At 34.5% G+C, this 17408-nt stretch overlaps 2 protein-coding genes and 1 pseudogene across 2 annotated transcripts; 2 read left to right on the forward strand and 1 right to left on the reverse strand.

Annotated features, from left to right (window-relative positions):
* Positions 1–3302: 3302 nt before the first annotated feature.
* LOC132047815 (uncharacterized) lies at positions 3303–3911 on the forward strand (the record flags this gene model as incomplete). The annotated part of the gene is made up of 1 exon (XM_059438798.1): positions 3303–3911. A coding segment is annotated over one exon (609 nt), but the record flags the coding sequence as incomplete, so codon positions are not given.
* Positions 3912–6978: 3067 nt separating this feature from the next.
* On the reverse strand, positions 6979–8533 carry LOC132046370 (protein GRAVITROPIC IN THE LIGHT 1-like; annotated as a pseudogene).
* A 6812-nt stretch (positions 8534–15345) lies between these two features.
* On the forward strand, positions 15346–16877 carry LOC132048264 (uncharacterized). The gene has a single exon (XM_059439169.1). It carries the CDS (start codon positions 15503–15505, stop codon positions 16451–16453), a length of 951 nt encoding a protein of 316 aa, XP_059295152.1. The 5' UTR covers positions 15346–15502; the 3' UTR covers positions 16454–16877.
* Positions 16878–17408: the final 531 nt, after the last annotated feature.

The raw sequence follows: 17408 nt of genomic DNA on the forward strand, positions 1-17408 counted from the left end.
CCTGCATATTTGAAAAAAAGATATCTCAAATGAATGTGAAAGTCATGGTTATAACTCAAAAAATTTTTTAAAAAATGTAAAACTTCCTTTTTTTGCTCCAGTGGGTGAGTCGTAGATTCAGCCAATAATTTAAAAAAAATTAAACAAGAACAACAAACCAGCCATATATGCATGCACAAAACTAAATTTTTAAAATTTTCCCAATCCTCATGATCCCATTTATTGTTTTAAATTTAAAAAATTGCCCCTTGAGTGGCAGCCCCCAATGCTGGACTAATTAAAAGGATGGAAACAAGCCATACTTGGAAATCTTTAACCAGAAAAGGGAGAAGATGTTCTTAGTTGTAATCTTCCGAATGGAGAAAGCAGCTGGAGATAATTGCACGGCAAATATTAATTAGCTCTGCCCATATGATTTTTGATCTGTGTTTGTCTTGTCACTTGTGAAAAAATTCAGCTTCCTTTGATCAATGTGTCTTAACAGAACCTTTGTCTGTTTCACCACATCCAACCATGACGTAATAATTACAATTTTACTGTTTAATTCTTCACTAAAACGTGAGTAAAAAAAATTAAAGCATGATAATAGATCAATTCCACGGATATTAGAACTCACCAACAAAGTCAGAAACTGAGTCATGGCTAACATCAGGTAAACCCCACTCCTGCAATCTGATGAAGTATTCCTTTGTTTTTTCACCTTGCCCACCATGTATTAACACATTTGAACCAATTAGTTAAAAGCTCTTGTTTTCATGTTAAAAGAACTATCATGGAAACAAACGATTACTTTGACCAAGTACATTAGCCCTTTCAGAATTTCTTGGAATTACAAACTTTACACCTAGTTGAGAAGCTTATTGAGATTTGTTTCCCAACCCCCTTCCCCCAAACAAATCCCAATAGAAAACTTCCATAGATGCAATTTCATGAAATAAACTTAAGTCGGCATTATGAAGTTTATATTTGATCTATCCCCCTTTGAAAGTCTTGACACCTTAAAAATTCCCCCTACTATGTAATTATTTATATCTCAATTATCTAATTATACTGTGTTATAGTAGTTGATGATTGGGTTTTATGGAGGGGAAAACCTTTCCTGGCCACCTATTACATGATATAAACTAACAAAAACTAAAGAAATAAAGCAGGCCCCGAAGCTGATGCATCTTCAATCCCTAATAACAATAAAAAAATTTATGTGTTATTACCCGTTCTGAAGATAGAAAGGAGCAAATTTTAAAAATCCCCCATGATTTTTTTTAGATGCCTGACGTTATCCCTAACTATGAGAAATAATGAAAATATAAAAAAACCTTTTTTAGCCAAATGTGGCAGGTTTAAAAGATTCAAAATATCCAGCAGTGCAATCACATCATTTAAAAGACCTTTTCTCATCTTGTCTCTCCTCCATGGTTGTCTGCTTATAAATACCAACCTCAAGCTTAAACCAACACAAGTTTTAGAAATCCCCCTTTATCAGAAAGAAAAACATAAAACACTTTTGATACACAGTGCCGGGTAGAACAGATCTAGAAGTTTGAAAAGAAAAACTTAATGCTAAGTCAGGGTTTCAACCGAGAATTTAGTAGAGAAATATTGAAAGAGATAAAGACTTCTTATTATCTGAATGAATGAATCTAATTACAGTTTAAAATTGGCTTTATAGAATGAATAGATAAATATCCCTAACAGAATTCTAACAACTTTAACTATCCAATCAACACATAGACCCTAACTCCTGCACTTGCATCAATACCCCTTCGTAAAGAACATCCTTGACCTCAAGGATGGAAACCTGTGTTGCAACTCAGAAAGGTGCCCCCCCTGTAGCCTAATCAGCAACTATGCTATTCCACTTGATTAACACATGACATATAGTTTTGTTGCCTCTGTTCACCAATCTTTTTTTCAAAAGGCTTCGGTAGATATTTTTAGCATCAGATTAAATTTCCCAAAAGTTTGGCAGATGACGATACTTAGCATCAGATTAAAAGGGAAAACATATGTTTCAGCTTTGAAAGATACTCCCAAGTAGTGTGTTCAACATCAATTCCAGTCCATTTGATCAACACTTGACAAACGGCCTTGTTACCCTTTTTCACCAATCTCCTCTCCGGAACAGCTTCAGGTAGATCACGATAGGGACTTAGCATCAACGGAATATGGCTAAAGTATTTACTGACTGCCGAAACTTTTTTATTTCGCCCAAAAGATTTCGAACTCCTCTTTCCAAGTGAAGGCACATGAGCTTGCCATGAAAGCACTCTTCCAAGCAGCTCTTGAATACACATCACAAGTTCTGCTATTAAATGACCACCCCAAAACCTATCCTAATTGTGATTGAGGTGGAAAGAACTGCTGCTGGCCTTTATTAACAACAAACTTATCCAATCCCCATTGCTTTGCACCAACTCTATTATGCTTCTCCTTTCCATTAACCAAAATAATATTCTCATATTCCATCGTGAAAGCATTACAAGAATTCACATTAAAATAACCAACCTGAATAGAGTACCAAGAAGCCAAAGGTACATAATGAGATAGTATGCTATTCCTTGACATCCAATTTCTCTCAGGCATTTGATCAAACACGTAAGGAGCGGCTATATTTCTTCCACATTTAGAAGATACATCACCTTCATCTTCTGTAAAAAGTGTGGCAAGAAGCATGTCTTCAAGAATTTCAGGTTCTTTACTGAAGAATCATTTCCATTATGCGCAGAACTATTCTGAGATTCTTTGTTTTGACCTTTAAAATGACTGTCCATTGGGCAGACTCTGCTGGTTGATGATTCAGCTCTTACTTGTTCTTTATCTTTTCCTTCTTGAGTCATAACTCCAATGGCTTCCTTGATTTCCAACAATTTCTTGTTAGTCTGCGTTTTTCTTTCAATCATACTGGTCATGCACTCCATCAATTTCTGTAACTGCTCTTGAATCTGTGAAAGCTTTTCTTCCATGTTTTTTTTTCTACTGGTTTATCTTGGTTCTTTCTTCTGGTCCTAATCGCAATGCCGAGGATCGATTGCTCTGATACCAATTGATGCACACAGTGCAATCGAGGTGACGAACAGATCTAGAAGTTGTGAAACTTGAAGAACTGTAATGCTAAGTCAGGGTTTCAACCGAGAGATTTAGCTAGAGAGAGAAATATTGAGAAAGAGAGATAAGAGACTTCTTATTATCTGAATGAATGAATCTAATTACAGTTACAGATTGGCTTTATAGAATGAATAGAGTCAAATATCCCTAACAGAATTCTAACAACTTTAACTATCCAATCAACACATAGACCCTAACTCCTGCACTTGCATCATCTTTCTTCAAAACCTAATCACGTTCGATCAATCAGTTTGCCTGGGAGATCACACCCAACCACGCAGAGAGTTGAAGAGGAACTAAACAAGCTCAAATCATTGGAAGTATCAGTTGCACCAGCAGCTGTGAGCAACGGTCTACTCGGTTTGGAGAAATTGTACAAGTGCATAGATGATCTTTTCAACTTACCTCAAACCCTTCAAGCCCTCTCCCAGAGTCTACATGAAAAATGGCTTGACAATTTATTGGATAATTCAGTGGGGCTTCTTGATCTTTGTGGCACAATAAGGGAACTTGTCTCACAATGTAAAGAAAATGTAAGAGATCTTCAATCCTCTCTCAGAAGGAGAAAAGGAGATTTAACTATAGATGACAGCATTGAAAGATTTACCTCTTTCATCAAGAAGATCAAGAGGGACGCCAAAAGATTAGTCTCGGCTTTGAAGCAAATGGATCAAGAGACAGCAGTATCGGTCTTGCTAGATGCAGATCAAGATACAGTAGCTGTGATTAGAGCACTAAAAGAAGCTAATGCAGTATGCATTTCAACTTTCCAAATGCCTTTGTCCTTCTTCTGTGTGCCCCTTTGAAGCCTAAGCCATCTAAATGGTCATTCAAGAATGGTAAGCAAAGAAAGAATACCACCACTAGTCCTGGAAGAAAACATGAGCTTAGAAACCAGGCTCGAAAGCTTTGAGGCCAATCTTGTCAGCTTCGAAGATGGATTGAAGCAACATTTAGATGCCTGATTAGATCTAGAAGCTCACTACTGAATGTTTTCTCCTGCTAATCTGGCAGTTGATATTCCATATACTGTAAATTGTATATAAATAGTTTTGTAGTTATGTAAAAATGTGTCATCTTCAGGTGATTGAGTATACATCAATTTCATGTCTCTTTCTCTCTATACAGTATATATATATGGACTCATGGAGTGTGCATGAATATCGCCATAAACACTGTTAGTAGGAATATAATTCACCACCTGAAATGGAGTCCAAATTTAACAGGTTATGCCTAGAGTTTCAGTGTATAGAGAGAGTTTTGCAGTATTTTTTGAAATCTGATGTCAGTTAAGTTTCTTATCTGGAAAAGGTTTTAAGTTGTAGTGCATAAATTAACGAAGTCTCACAACAAACGCAATGCCAGGATGAGAAAACTGGAGATATTACTCTACCTATGATACTAGATATGTTGATTGGTCAAAAAGAGAATACCTAGCATGAACAGATAGGAAGGTCTGGGTGAAGGAGAATACCTATCATTAACAGACAAGGTTCATAGGGTGCAACCAAGGTAGCACTGCTTACAATCAACATCAAAAGCCAACTAAGGAGTTGTGCATCTAAATAAGGGGGTACAGTAAATAGCTTTCTCACACAAACATGAGGGCAAATATATATTTCTCAGTTCTTAGCTCATGATGAGCTGATGAGTAGGCATTTTGAACTATTGATTCTGCTTTGAAAGGCGCTAGTCAACATTTCCAATTTACTGAAATAAGATTTCATGAATCACACCTTGATGATAACATCCATCCTTGTGGACGAAAAGACATATTAACAAAAGAAACACAACAATGGGGATGGGGTTCAAAACTTCAGATACCAGGTTAAGAGAAATGGACCTTCGGCCTTACACAACCTGGAAAGCTAACTCATGAGGTATGGATTTTCAAAGACATAAGAAGACAACAAGCCCGTTCTATGAACTAATGTCGGGCCACTTGACAGTGACTATACTACATATATGAGACTTTATTTTGATATTTATAAGACTCATTCCTAGAAATGAAGCATCTGAATAAGCAATGCACATATATGAGACTTTATTTTGATGTTTATAAGACTCATTCCTAGAAGTGAAGCATCTTGAATAAGCAACGGTCCTAATAGAAACAAATGAAATTACTAGAAGCAAGACAGAAATTATTGTGATGATATGTTTAACAAAATAAATACAGCATAGGAAGAAGAAGTCCAACTAACCTACTAGAAAGAAGTTACGCGGAAAGTTTGTTCCTCTTTTATGTCCTTTTGTTGTTCACATTATACAGAAAGGCATAAAGTTTCTACCAATAGAATCCATATGTTTCTAATGAAACGTCAAAGACACCAACCATGAAAAGTTCACAAGAGCAATGACAAATTCTTTGAAGTCAAAAACTCAACTCAATTTACCTCGATCAATTATTTCCTATGCCCAAACTCTACTGTAGCAGCTCCAAGGATTGAAGAAGAACGTGGGAAGATCATGCATTTGGAAGACCATATCCCAAACAACAGCAAGGACAAATTGGAGAAGTATATTTACACCTCTATAGACGTCACTGAAATGTTTGAGTTCCTCACACAGCCATCAAAAACAAAGTGCCATGTTCACGTATTTACTCTAGCATGATATAATTCCCCCCATACTAGAGGACAAGGAACAAGTCAAAGATGCAGTTTAATTTTTGCAGGAAAAAGAGAGATTTGAGCATTGAGCCTAGCACTGCAAAATGTGTGACATATGGGAAGAACAGAGAAAAAAAGGTTGTCAAAAAGTTGGTCAAGTAACATTTGAGGCAAGTTGACAGGTGTAGTTAAGGATTTGCACTAAAATCTGTCATCACCATATGTACAGTACACCATGATTATAGTATTGTTTGGTAAGAGTAACTAGCACTTCCGTTTCTCCGATCTGTGTCATTGTTGTCAGAACCAGTTCTGTGCCCAATTAAAGCAGATAGTCAATGGATAAAAGATCCATGCACAAAGGAAGTCTAGCAAGTAGAACTCAAAAGAAGATAACAGCAATGAGCTTTAGACACTGCACTCTGTAGCTTATCAGATAGGCAATGAACAAATTGCAAAATAACAGAATCTGGTTTGAGAAAGCAAATAGGAGACATTTCAGACTAAGGTTCAAAACATTGAGAACCCCATGCAGACTCAAAACAGTCTATCTTCCGGAGCTTAATCCATCAAGAACCTTAACATTGTTTCTTCTTAAGATCAATGTTAAAGTATTCTGTCAAAAAAGAATGTTGTATATTCATTCCCCCTAGAAACTACCTCTTTTGATAGGATCAATGATGGAACAAAAGCTATCACTATGAAAAAAATTGAAGAGAAACATTGGGTGAATCTGATCACGAGCTTTGATAATAAGAGAAAACTCAAAAAGCAGTGATCTTGGAAAAGAAAATGAACGTCATACACATATACACAGAATTTCTACCCTATGGCCTAGCTCCTGATAAAGGGGCTTTATCAACTACTCAAGCATCATAAACTCAATCCAATATTACCTTACTGTATCAACAACTAGAAAATGAAAAGGAAAAAGTGTTGATCAAATATACGCTGAAAGTTGTACCAAAAACTGCAAAAACATAGTAAATGGACCAGAGAATAACGAAGGAATTTAAGGTTCGAAGACACCCCTTTGGTGATACATTCATTTTCAAAGGCGAGCAAAGATTACATTTTTAAGTCTACCGGAGCAAGAACTATACTAACCTATTGAAGCTCACCGAATCATTTCCATCATTGTTTTTGCACAGAACGATCCCCAAGCCAAATGTATCTCTTTTATTTTACAATTAACCAGTACTACTTAAAACATAGACAAGGTAAAAGTAGTGCATGGACTAACTTATGTCCATCTCAAAACTTAAAACCCATTTTTGGGAACTAAATAAATCCTCACCTTAACAACAGATCCATTTCCAAGCTTAAACCTCGGGACTAACAGAAACCTGACAACTAGACCCATTCTCTCCTTATCCCCATGGAAATGAAATACTTCACCACACTTTCCATGTACTTCTGGGTGAAACTCCGATCCATTGCTCGCTTCAAAATGACTTGGCGGAGGATCCAAAGAAAAGGCCAGCAAATGCAGCAGCCAAACAGCCTTTGCTAGTCCAAGCAAACTCCCCATAAAACTGACTCCTTGGATGGTTCCCAGCTAGTACCTGACGTCTCTGCTCCAAATCACCAAACAGCGACTCCTCCATTTGGGGTGCATGAAATACAACAAATACTTCTGGAAACAGAAGTTCCCAAAACTACAAGTTGGAAGAATTCCAAGAAGTTCCATTGGATCCATTGCTTTCATGTCCCTGTACTGTGTAAAACACTCACGACGATGCTGCTCTGCTGAGCAGGATGACAAGGTTCCATCCATGTAGAACGTCTCGTGATCGAATCCTTGAACATTTTATGGTTCACATAAGATTCAGGTGCGTATTTCGCGTGGTTGGGTCCCAATAATTGAATCTGCTGTAGGTGTAGTATATTGGATGAAGAAGCTTCAATGGATCTAACTGCAGCCGCAATGTCCCAGTGGGCAGACCGCATTAAAGAGAGGAGCATACTCGGAAGGATTCTCAGTTTCTTTTACTAATCCCACTGTAGTTTCAAACAGGTCAGGTGTCAAGGACATATTAACTGAGTAGCTTGACTGGTGCAAGTAGCTTTTCGTTTCGACTCTGCTTTTTTTCCCATTACTTTCATAAGCGACGTGGCTGTTTTTAACTTCTTTCAAATGATTGATCTCATTTTCTTTTGCTTTCACTTGCTGCCTCAATTCGTCGACTGCTGATTCACGGGACACCACTTTCCAGAGTCGCTGCGCCGACTCTCCATTCTCCTCTTCCAGTGCTTGCATTTCTGCCGGTATCTTTCCCTCAACACACCAAGCCTTTTCAGTTCAGATATCACAGCCACGTCAGCCACGCGCATTCTGTCTTGATCCCAAGGACAATGAGCTCCTCAGACCAACGTAAGCCTTCTTCATTGCCGACACAGAGTCGAACACTTCACCTAAGAGCATTTCCATTTCAATTACTTCTCAGTTCTTGGCTCATCCTTTACCCAAGATTTTTTGGAATTTTTCTACATAAGGTGTGTCTTGTTCTTCTTCTTCTTCTTCTTCGTCTTGGGTAGTGTAATTGTCATCTTCAGATTCATTGGAGAGGGGGCGTCAATGCGGGTGAGGAAAGTGGGTTTACAAGCAAGAAGCAGTGACACGTTGGATCAGATCCGAGAAATTGGAGACCTTGTTGGCCATTTTCGGAACTCTGTAGTAACTTTTGGATCACAAGTGGAAAGAAGACTGACAGCCCACGATGATATGGTCAGAATGAGCAAGGAAGTTAAGAGATTCACAAGTTTAGTTATTTACATTTACGACCACTTTATTTTACAATTTAGTCACTCCAGTTATTCTTATCTTTTACAGAAAAATAGTCAAATGCCGCCTGTTTAGTAGGATGTCTAGCTAAATAGTCATGGTATTAGATGTGGTATTATTTTATACTTCATTTGATTGATATTTTGGGGCATGTATGACTATTACATAGGATTATTAAAGGGTGTATTATCTTATTCACCACCACCAAGGGATACATTCATAAATAAAAACTAAATGACAAATTTAGCCTTGTTTTTGTTCTTAAGAACTAAGCATCTAAGGGTATAATTGTAACAAATTATTTCTTAAATTTTAAAAATAAATAAATATTCAAATGTTATCTTTTTAGTGCAATGAACTAAACACCCAACAAAAATAATCTCTATATTACTAATCCCTATATTACTAATTCTCATAAGTATTAATCCTACGTATAACTCAACCAAACGACCCCTTAATGCATGTACTTTATCTCATATTTGTCCTTCATTTACCTTCGACTCATAAATAATCCTAACTTTATCCTTTATCTTCGAATTACTTGAGCAATTAAAAAAATCAAAATATGCATGTCGCACTAATGGTGAAGGCCACGTGTAGATGTATTTAAACTTATCTAATTGTTCATGGGTATATTTAGATTTTTTAATTGTGGGGTATATTAGATCTTTGAATTTTCAAGTGCATACTTCAAAATTATTGTGTTTAACTAGTTTTCAACATACTATAATTATATAACATTTTAAAATGGTATAAAGAGTATTAAAATATGAGTTCTGAAATTTGAAAGGAAAAATATGACATGACAGATGAATGGTGAGCCTATTTAACTAGTGTTTATTGTTATTCCCAAGCACAAGCGTACTGAATCTTTTAACGAACTCCATAATTTGTGACAATTACCCATGACCACTTTTCTTAAAACAGAAGTAAATAAGGAAGGGTAATGATTGCATAATAGATCAAGTTCATATGATGCAATGATTAGTTAGTTATCTCACAATAAGAACAATGTATCAGAAAATATGAATAAAAAATCATATTCTTATTTCATATTACATAGAATTAGATAAAAATAAAAGAACACTAACATTTAACATTTACAAATAATGAAAGAGAACAAAGGTACTTGCCTTCTAACTTCTACAATAAAAAAAAGGGAAAAGGGTCAAAAATACCTCTCTACTTTGAGAAAAGAGTTAAATATATCCTTCATTATAAATTTGGGTAAAAAATTTTCGTTATTAAAATTTTCAAATATACCCCGCTTTCTGCAATCCCCAATTTAACCCGATTTCATTTTTAAACTCAGTAAATTTAACCCGACTCCAACTCAATAAAAAACCATATGTGTTACCGCTTCTTATTGCCTAGTGGCTCTTGATGCAGTATTCTTGAATGTTTCTACGGTTTTTTATGTAGTTTCCAAGTCGGTTTAAAATGAAATCGGGTTATGTTGGAGATTTACAGTAAGATATGATATTTGAAAACTTTAATGACGTGGGGGATTTTTATCTAAATTTATAATGGAGGATAATTTTAACCCTTTTCCTGTAGAGAGGAGCATTTTTACCCTTTTCTATATAAAAAATTAAAATTATAATATGATTCAAATTAATACCATTCTCTTCTCCATATGTGCAATATAAATTACAAAATGAAAGAAAACGTCGTACACGGAAAAAAGCAGTTTCAACTTTACCTCAGGAGGTAACACAAAATATGATGGAGAGGAGAAGGTGAAGGCCAAATGCTTCTTCCACTATACATGACGAATCACAGAGCAATACAAAGCAAAATAACAACAATAATTAGTACGAACTTGAACATATTAAATTAACAATGTAGCAAAAATAAGAATGCAATGGTTAAGTAACAATTGCATTCCTAAAGATATGTATTCTGACTTGGAAAAAGAGTTTAGAAATTTAAATACCGAGAATTAAGCAAATGGCCTTCAAAACTGGTGTGGGTGTTTCGTGGAATTCATTCAGTAAATTGAAAAAAAAAAAAATGGAGACTTTTAGGCTTCTTACTATGTGGAATATAAAAGATTGCAACTATAATGTGTGCGGATGAATTCATAAGCACAAATGGTTTACATCATAATGCTAATCCCTCCGTTCACTTTTACTTGATTTTTACTTGTCCATTTTTGCATATTAAGAGAAAAATAATTTACTTTTTCTGTTTTACCTTTAGCGTTAATTACTCATTTCAAATCATTTTCCAAATCCATTAAGAAGTCATACACTAATTAATATGGGTATCATGGTAAAATATGTCCTTTATTTATTATTTCTTAAGGGATGTGTAAAGTCCATAGTGGATAAGTAAAAGTGAATGGAGGGAGTATATTTATTACTCATCTTCCATTTCACAACAGAATTGAAGATTCAAAAGATACACCTAATCTGCACGTTTAGAAGTTTAAATTATGATTTATGTATCATTAGTAATATATTTATAACTCATCCATTTCACCTCAGAATTGAAGAATCAAAAGATACACTTAATTGCACGTTAAGAAATTAAAATTGATCATAATGGGAGGTACTTTTACTTTTAGGTAGATGATAATTGTAAATCACTTATGGGATAAAAAAGAGTGTCATTTAATTTTGATACCTCTTGTTAAAAAAAGAAAAATACTACTCTAGAAAAAATAGGTAATTTGATTAAACTGTCCCTAATTAATAGGTACTAGGATTTGATCACATAACACTTAATAGGAACAAATATAAAAAAAAAAATATAAAAAAATAAGATTAATTCTTTCTTAATTTGATAAGTGGACACTCTTTTTTACCTAAGAAAAAAAGACTAAGTGGACATTTTTTTTTTATCCGGAGGGAGTAGTAGTTACATAAAAAAATTATTAAGTTATTAGAAAGTAGAGAAAATAAAGGTCTTCTCCTTTCCTCCAAACTTAATGTGTAGTTAATTTTTGTTATCTTCATTAGAAGATAGAGAATATGAAAAGCCTTACTAGCCGTTTGGACATGTGGTTTGAAATCATGAAATAAAATCAGCGTTTGGATATGAATTTCATCTCATGATTTCAAACTATGGTTTGAAACCCCAAATCATCCAAAAAAGCATGATTTGGGGATTCAAACCATGGTTTCAAAAATTTGCCTCATAAATTTATATTTTGTAAAAAAAGATCCATAAGTTGATGGATATCTTTAACAATTACTCCCACAAATCATTTACCAACCTCATTAACTTCCACCAACCTTTACTTATGTCTATCAATCTTTATTTATGTCTACCTTTATTTATGTCCACCAACCTCATTACTATTCATGTTAAAATTTTCTTTTTTATTCAACTAAAATTTGATTAATTGTGTTGTATTTTTAGAAAGGCCTTCTAATAGCGTATTAATTTTGTTATAAAGCTATGATCATTTCCTATTTGGTAAGATTGTATAAGAATTAGGAATGTTTTTGATAGTTTTCACAACTTGTGGGGCTTTATGTACATAACAAAAAATACAACTTAAGATATCTAAATGCGTGTCTAAAACACGTATTTAAACCATAGTTTGAAACCACGATTTCGCATATGGTTTAAACCATGTCCAAGCTACTTTCTCCTTATTAAATGCTAATCATATGAATGGGCGTCATATTTGTATTTATTGCAATCAATTTTTTTAAAAAAAAAATAGATGCGTATTTACATCTTTGTACAAAAAGCCACTTTTGAAGTAATGTTTGGTTTAAGGGCAAAATTGTCACTCAATTTTTGATGGGTAAATTCGTAATTCAACTTTTAACTTTCATTGTTTCCACTTTTAATATTATATGATGATGATGATGATATGATATGATGTTAAATATATGAACAATCATCTTGCCAAAAAAGCATGAAGGACTAATTGAAATAATTAATTTAGAAATTAAAAGAACTAAGCATAGCTCAAGTACGACTCAAATCTTAATATTAAGTCGTCTTTGTTGTTTTAAAGTTCATTTACAGTGAGTTGATAACGAAGTCATTTTTAAGAATGATACTTGATGATTAATTTTGGTGTTCCATGACCAACAAAGTGAGTTTGATTTTGCGAATGTTCCTAAGCTGAATTGATTATAATTGTCTCGGCAAAATTCAAAGAACACTGTTAGTAACTTAAGAACTTTTATGTTGAGCTTCAATTTGAATTTTATTAGAATTGAATGACGATTTGAAACTTGTTAAAAACGATCTAAAGAGTTGAACTAAAATTTGAGAGGAGAGTGGTTATGTTGCAAGGATTGGTGATGGTGGAAAAGATGAACAAAAGTGGGGTTGAAGAAGATGAGATGTCGAAATGGGCGAGGTTCTTTTATGTTTTTCTTTGAGTTAAACTCTTTTTATGGTCTTTATGTGTATGCAAATCCATAGATTCAATAACAAATAACTAATCGAAATATAGATTCATCTCAGATGACAAATCATTTTGAAATCAATAATTTTTTTAGTTCAATATTTGTTGGAATTATACACTTCGATTGAGATAGATCGATCCTCAGAATTTAAAATTCTTCTTTTGTATTCTTTAATGACCAATAATTGAATTTCTTAATTAAATAATTAGAAATAGGGGCTGATGAACATAAAAATGATATGTATTAAATACATTTTAAAATATTAGATATGTAAGGATAATTCATATTAGAGAAGCGTGTCATATGAATTTGACCTCAAATTAGGGAGTAAACTACGTACTTTGCTTTTTTGATTGTCTTATTTGCCATGATTGTTAAAGGAGAACGTACGTATCTCACCCATGTGGTGTGCCAAATCTGAGTGTTCAGGAGACACTTTAACTCTTCCAATTAGGAGACCAAGAACACTTTTTCCCGATGACTCACTAGTCTTTCGCAAGATCACTCAACACTTTTAGATACATCAAACAAAAGTTTCCCCTTTTTCAGCTTTTTGCAAAAGAACTAATCTTAGTGTATGACGATTCTAACTAGGAGCATAATATACCCGCCAAGAATAACTTTAAGATGCTGCCAAGAATAACTTTAAGATGCTTTTGGATACATGATATATCAAACAAAAGTTTCCACTTTTTGCAAAAGAAATAATCAGAGTGTCTGATGATTCTAGATAGGAGCATATCCTCCCTGCTAATATAATATCCATGCCAAGAATCATTTAAGCAAAGTGGAAACATAACGTGTCATACCGTGATGAATACTGAAGAATACGACATTTAAGCTACAAAAGTAAAGCTATCCTGGGCACTTTTTTATTGCTAACCAAGTACATCTGTACATACTCTTGGATAAAGAGTAAAAGAAATCTAAATGGGACTTTGTGAGGATCTTTGGATAGAATACATTAACCACTATACCATAGAAAACTGAAAAATAATGTATGTAAAAAGTGTGTTCATCCCCTATTTCCTATATATGGACCTCAAGAATTATACTGCTTCTATACGTATGAGGATGCAGCCAAAATATACACTTGAACCTTGCCCCAGATGTTTATATTTACCCTTATTCAGAACTTTTCTTGATTTCAAAGCAAACATCTCTAAAATTTCTCCGTTACATATGGAATTTCCATAATTCCATGCAAGTGGGAGCTTTCTTTAGTTATATTTTGATATCATTGGTACATAGAATTAAGACTCATGTCTGAAAATAATTCAACTTCTATACCAAGAGTAAATACTTTTTCTACTATATCAATGTGTTGTTATGAACCGTTACTTGTCGTTGTAAGTAACTCCAAGAAAATAAACTACTCTATAAATTTGCTTCATTAAAGTGCATTAATGCTCTCCTAAATTATTGAGATATGGATTAGCCCAAAAAACAGCACGATATGGAGGACTCAAAGAAAAAGACCTCTCAACCTAGACAAATACATTGTTTGTGACAAGTGTCCTCTCATTTAACATTCAATGAGTGTGTCCAAAACCCAACTACAAGCTAGCTAAGTGAGTGGCCACACCTCCTAAACTTTCATTATCATTATTTTCATATATTTTCCATTATGGAATGAATTATGATCCTCGAAACTCCTCTTCACCCCACAAGTACAATTAAATATACTATTTCCGTGATTATCTGTGACGTTTCTCATGTTGTTGTATGTCTCTTACAAATTTGCAACTCTTGGAATCATTGTTTATAAACTATGATAGTTCTCATGTAAATATTTTTTAAGTTAGATTTTGGAGACTCAAAAAAACATACATACACGAATTTATCCATACAAACTCAAAGGTCAATGCAATGAACAACAGGATTCAAGAACCAACTGTGGTATAAATGGTACTAACATTATTCGGGTAGGTCCATGCGTGGACCTGAGAACAGTGAAAGAACATGCCACTCGTACGTGCCCAATAATATATCTTTTTCATGAGTTGTCTTAACCACTATATCCAACTATAATCTTCTACCCACCATATGCAGTACTTATTGATCTCTCTAGATCTCACTCTATGAACTCTAAATTCAATCGTTGGTTGTACATATATGCTTTAATATATAATATTGTCCAATGCAAAAGTTCCTCCAATCAAGACAATTTTGGGAGCCCACCCTCATTTCCCTATACCAACCGACTTTCGGATGAATGAACCTTTGTTATGCCCGAGTTTGGCGGTAGCCTAGATGCTTGAGAAAAGTGATAATTTTAAGCTTAAAAAATCTAAGTTTGTACCACATAAATCCTTTATACAAATTAAAAATTAAACAGAGATATGCCCTATCCCATCATTATATTATGCTTGATATAGTATTAAGTACTCCTGTTTGTATGAAAGTGATACTCTTGTTTGTTGGTTGAAGCCTTGACAGATAGAACCATTACAAAGAAATTAAAAAACCCACACTGGCTTCACATGTACATCACATTGACACATTAATATTCCAAATTAACTATTCATTTCTCCTAACTTTTGTCTGCTTCCAAATTTTTTGCATATATAAATATCAGCTTAAGGAATGTTCATGAACATAACACAACTTGAACAAGAAAAAAAATGAACCTCTCAACAATTCGAACAATGGCTGCTCTTTCTCCTAGGTCTCATTCACATAGTCCATATCGTACCCGTTGTGTTAGTTTTCCAGCTAGATCACATCCCAGGACCATCAAGATTGAGCAAGTTTTGAATAAAATCAAAACTTGGGAATCATCTTCTCCTTTATCTCCAAAAGCAGCAGAAAAAACCCAAAATGCTTTGTCAGGCCTTGTAGAATTATACGAGTGTATAGAGGAACTCCTTGCACTACCAATGACTCAACGGGCACTTCTTCAACATCAAGATGACAATTTTGTGAAGGAATTGCTGGAAAGATCAGTGAGATTCATAGATATTTGCAGCAACACAAGGGATACTGTTATGTGTCTAAAAGAAAGCGTGAGAGAACTTCAATCTGCCCTTAGGAGAAGCAAAGCTGGGGATGATTTTTTGACTATTGAGGGTAGTGTAAGTACTTATATTTCTTCAAGAAAAAACACCCAAAAGGAGATTGAAAAGTCCCTTACTATGTTGAAACAGATAGATAACAGCCCATCAGCCACAAACACAGAATCTCAGCTCTTTCCCATAATAAGGGTTCTTGAAGATGCGAGTTTCACAACTATTTCTACCTTTCAATCATTGCTAATGTTTCTTTCTGTACCAGCTTCGAAACCAAAGTCCAATAAATGGTCATTGGTTTCAAAGGTTTTACACAAAGGGGTTGTAGGAAGTGAAGGGCAGAAGGAAAAGCTGACTGAGCTGGAGAAAGTTGACACTGCATTGAACAACTTGCTGGACAGTGTTTCTGGGCATGAAGAGGAAGTGGAAAGTTTTGAATTTGCACAAAGAAATCTGGAGAATTTGGAAGGTAGCATTGAGGATCTCGAAAATGGATTGGAGATGTTGTTCAAGCTTTTGATCCGGACAAGGGTGTCTCTACTCAATATACTTTCTCTCAGTAGATAAAGTAGAGGGAACATTAAGGTCTCATGCATGGCAGCTCAAGTATTTTTTTGCATGATTGAAGCTGTGATGTATAGATATTTCTAGTCATTGAGTCCTGTAAATGAGCATAATTGTGTATATTATTAGCAGCTAAGGGAAGAGGATTGGAAACATGGACAAAGTTTTCCAATTTCCTAATCCTTTTCTCTTTGTCCTGTCGTATCTCTGTCTGTCTTTTTTGTTATTCCAATACAGATTAGTGCCAAAATTTTGTAGAGGTGCTAATTCTGGCCAAGATTGCTAGATTAGTGATTATTTGGACTTCTACCGATTTAGCCCAAAGATATCCAAGAGTGTGTGCAAGTAACAAGTAGTTGTAAATGGGCTGATATGCTGTGGGTAGGCCCATTCAGTATTTCAGTCCATCAAGGGATCTAGTCCCTTCTTGTGTTGGATAGTCCCTTCTTGTGTATGGAGGAAATATTGTGAAAATTATTGTGAGATGTGAATCTTTTAACAACTCGAATGTGATATTATCTACAACTCTAGACACAACAAGAGTGTTTTCTAGAGAAAGTGATTATTCTTTAACGAGGTTTAAAAGATAATTTAGATAATCAGACTCAAATAATTTGTAGAAATTGAATTCAGAAAGAGGAAGTTGATATTCAGTCACTAGAACTTAGGACCAAACCTTTGAAAATCTTAACGGAAGCTAAAAGAAAGATAAAGATAAACAATGTTACTTGAAGTCTCCTTCTTGAGTAATCCTGAAAGTAAAAAAATGAAAACGAAAAAATATGGCAAAAAATTGGTAGGAATTATACGTAGCACCGATTTTTCACATGCTATTTAAGCTGTATCAAATTTTTCCGAAGTATTTAACTTAAAGTCACTATTGTCAAAACCTGCATTATTGTTCTAACATAACCTTTATCGAGTGGTGTTCATGTTATGAAATCTGAATTCATATAGC

The sequence above is a fragment of the Lycium ferocissimum genome, chromosome 2 (genome assembly GCF_029784015.1).
Source record: "Lycium ferocissimum isolate CSIRO_LF1 chromosome 2, AGI_CSIRO_Lferr_CH_V1, whole genome shotgun sequence".
NCBI classification, from domain to species: domain Eukaryota; kingdom Viridiplantae; phylum Streptophyta; class Magnoliopsida; order Solanales; family Solanaceae; genus Lycium; species Lycium ferocissimum.

What these genes read in the sequence shown, in the direction of transcription:
- LOC132048264 (XM_059439169.1), top strand. Translation starts at nt 15,503, where the DNA reads ATGAACCTCTCAACAATTCGAACAATGGCTGCTCTTTCTCCTAGGTCT.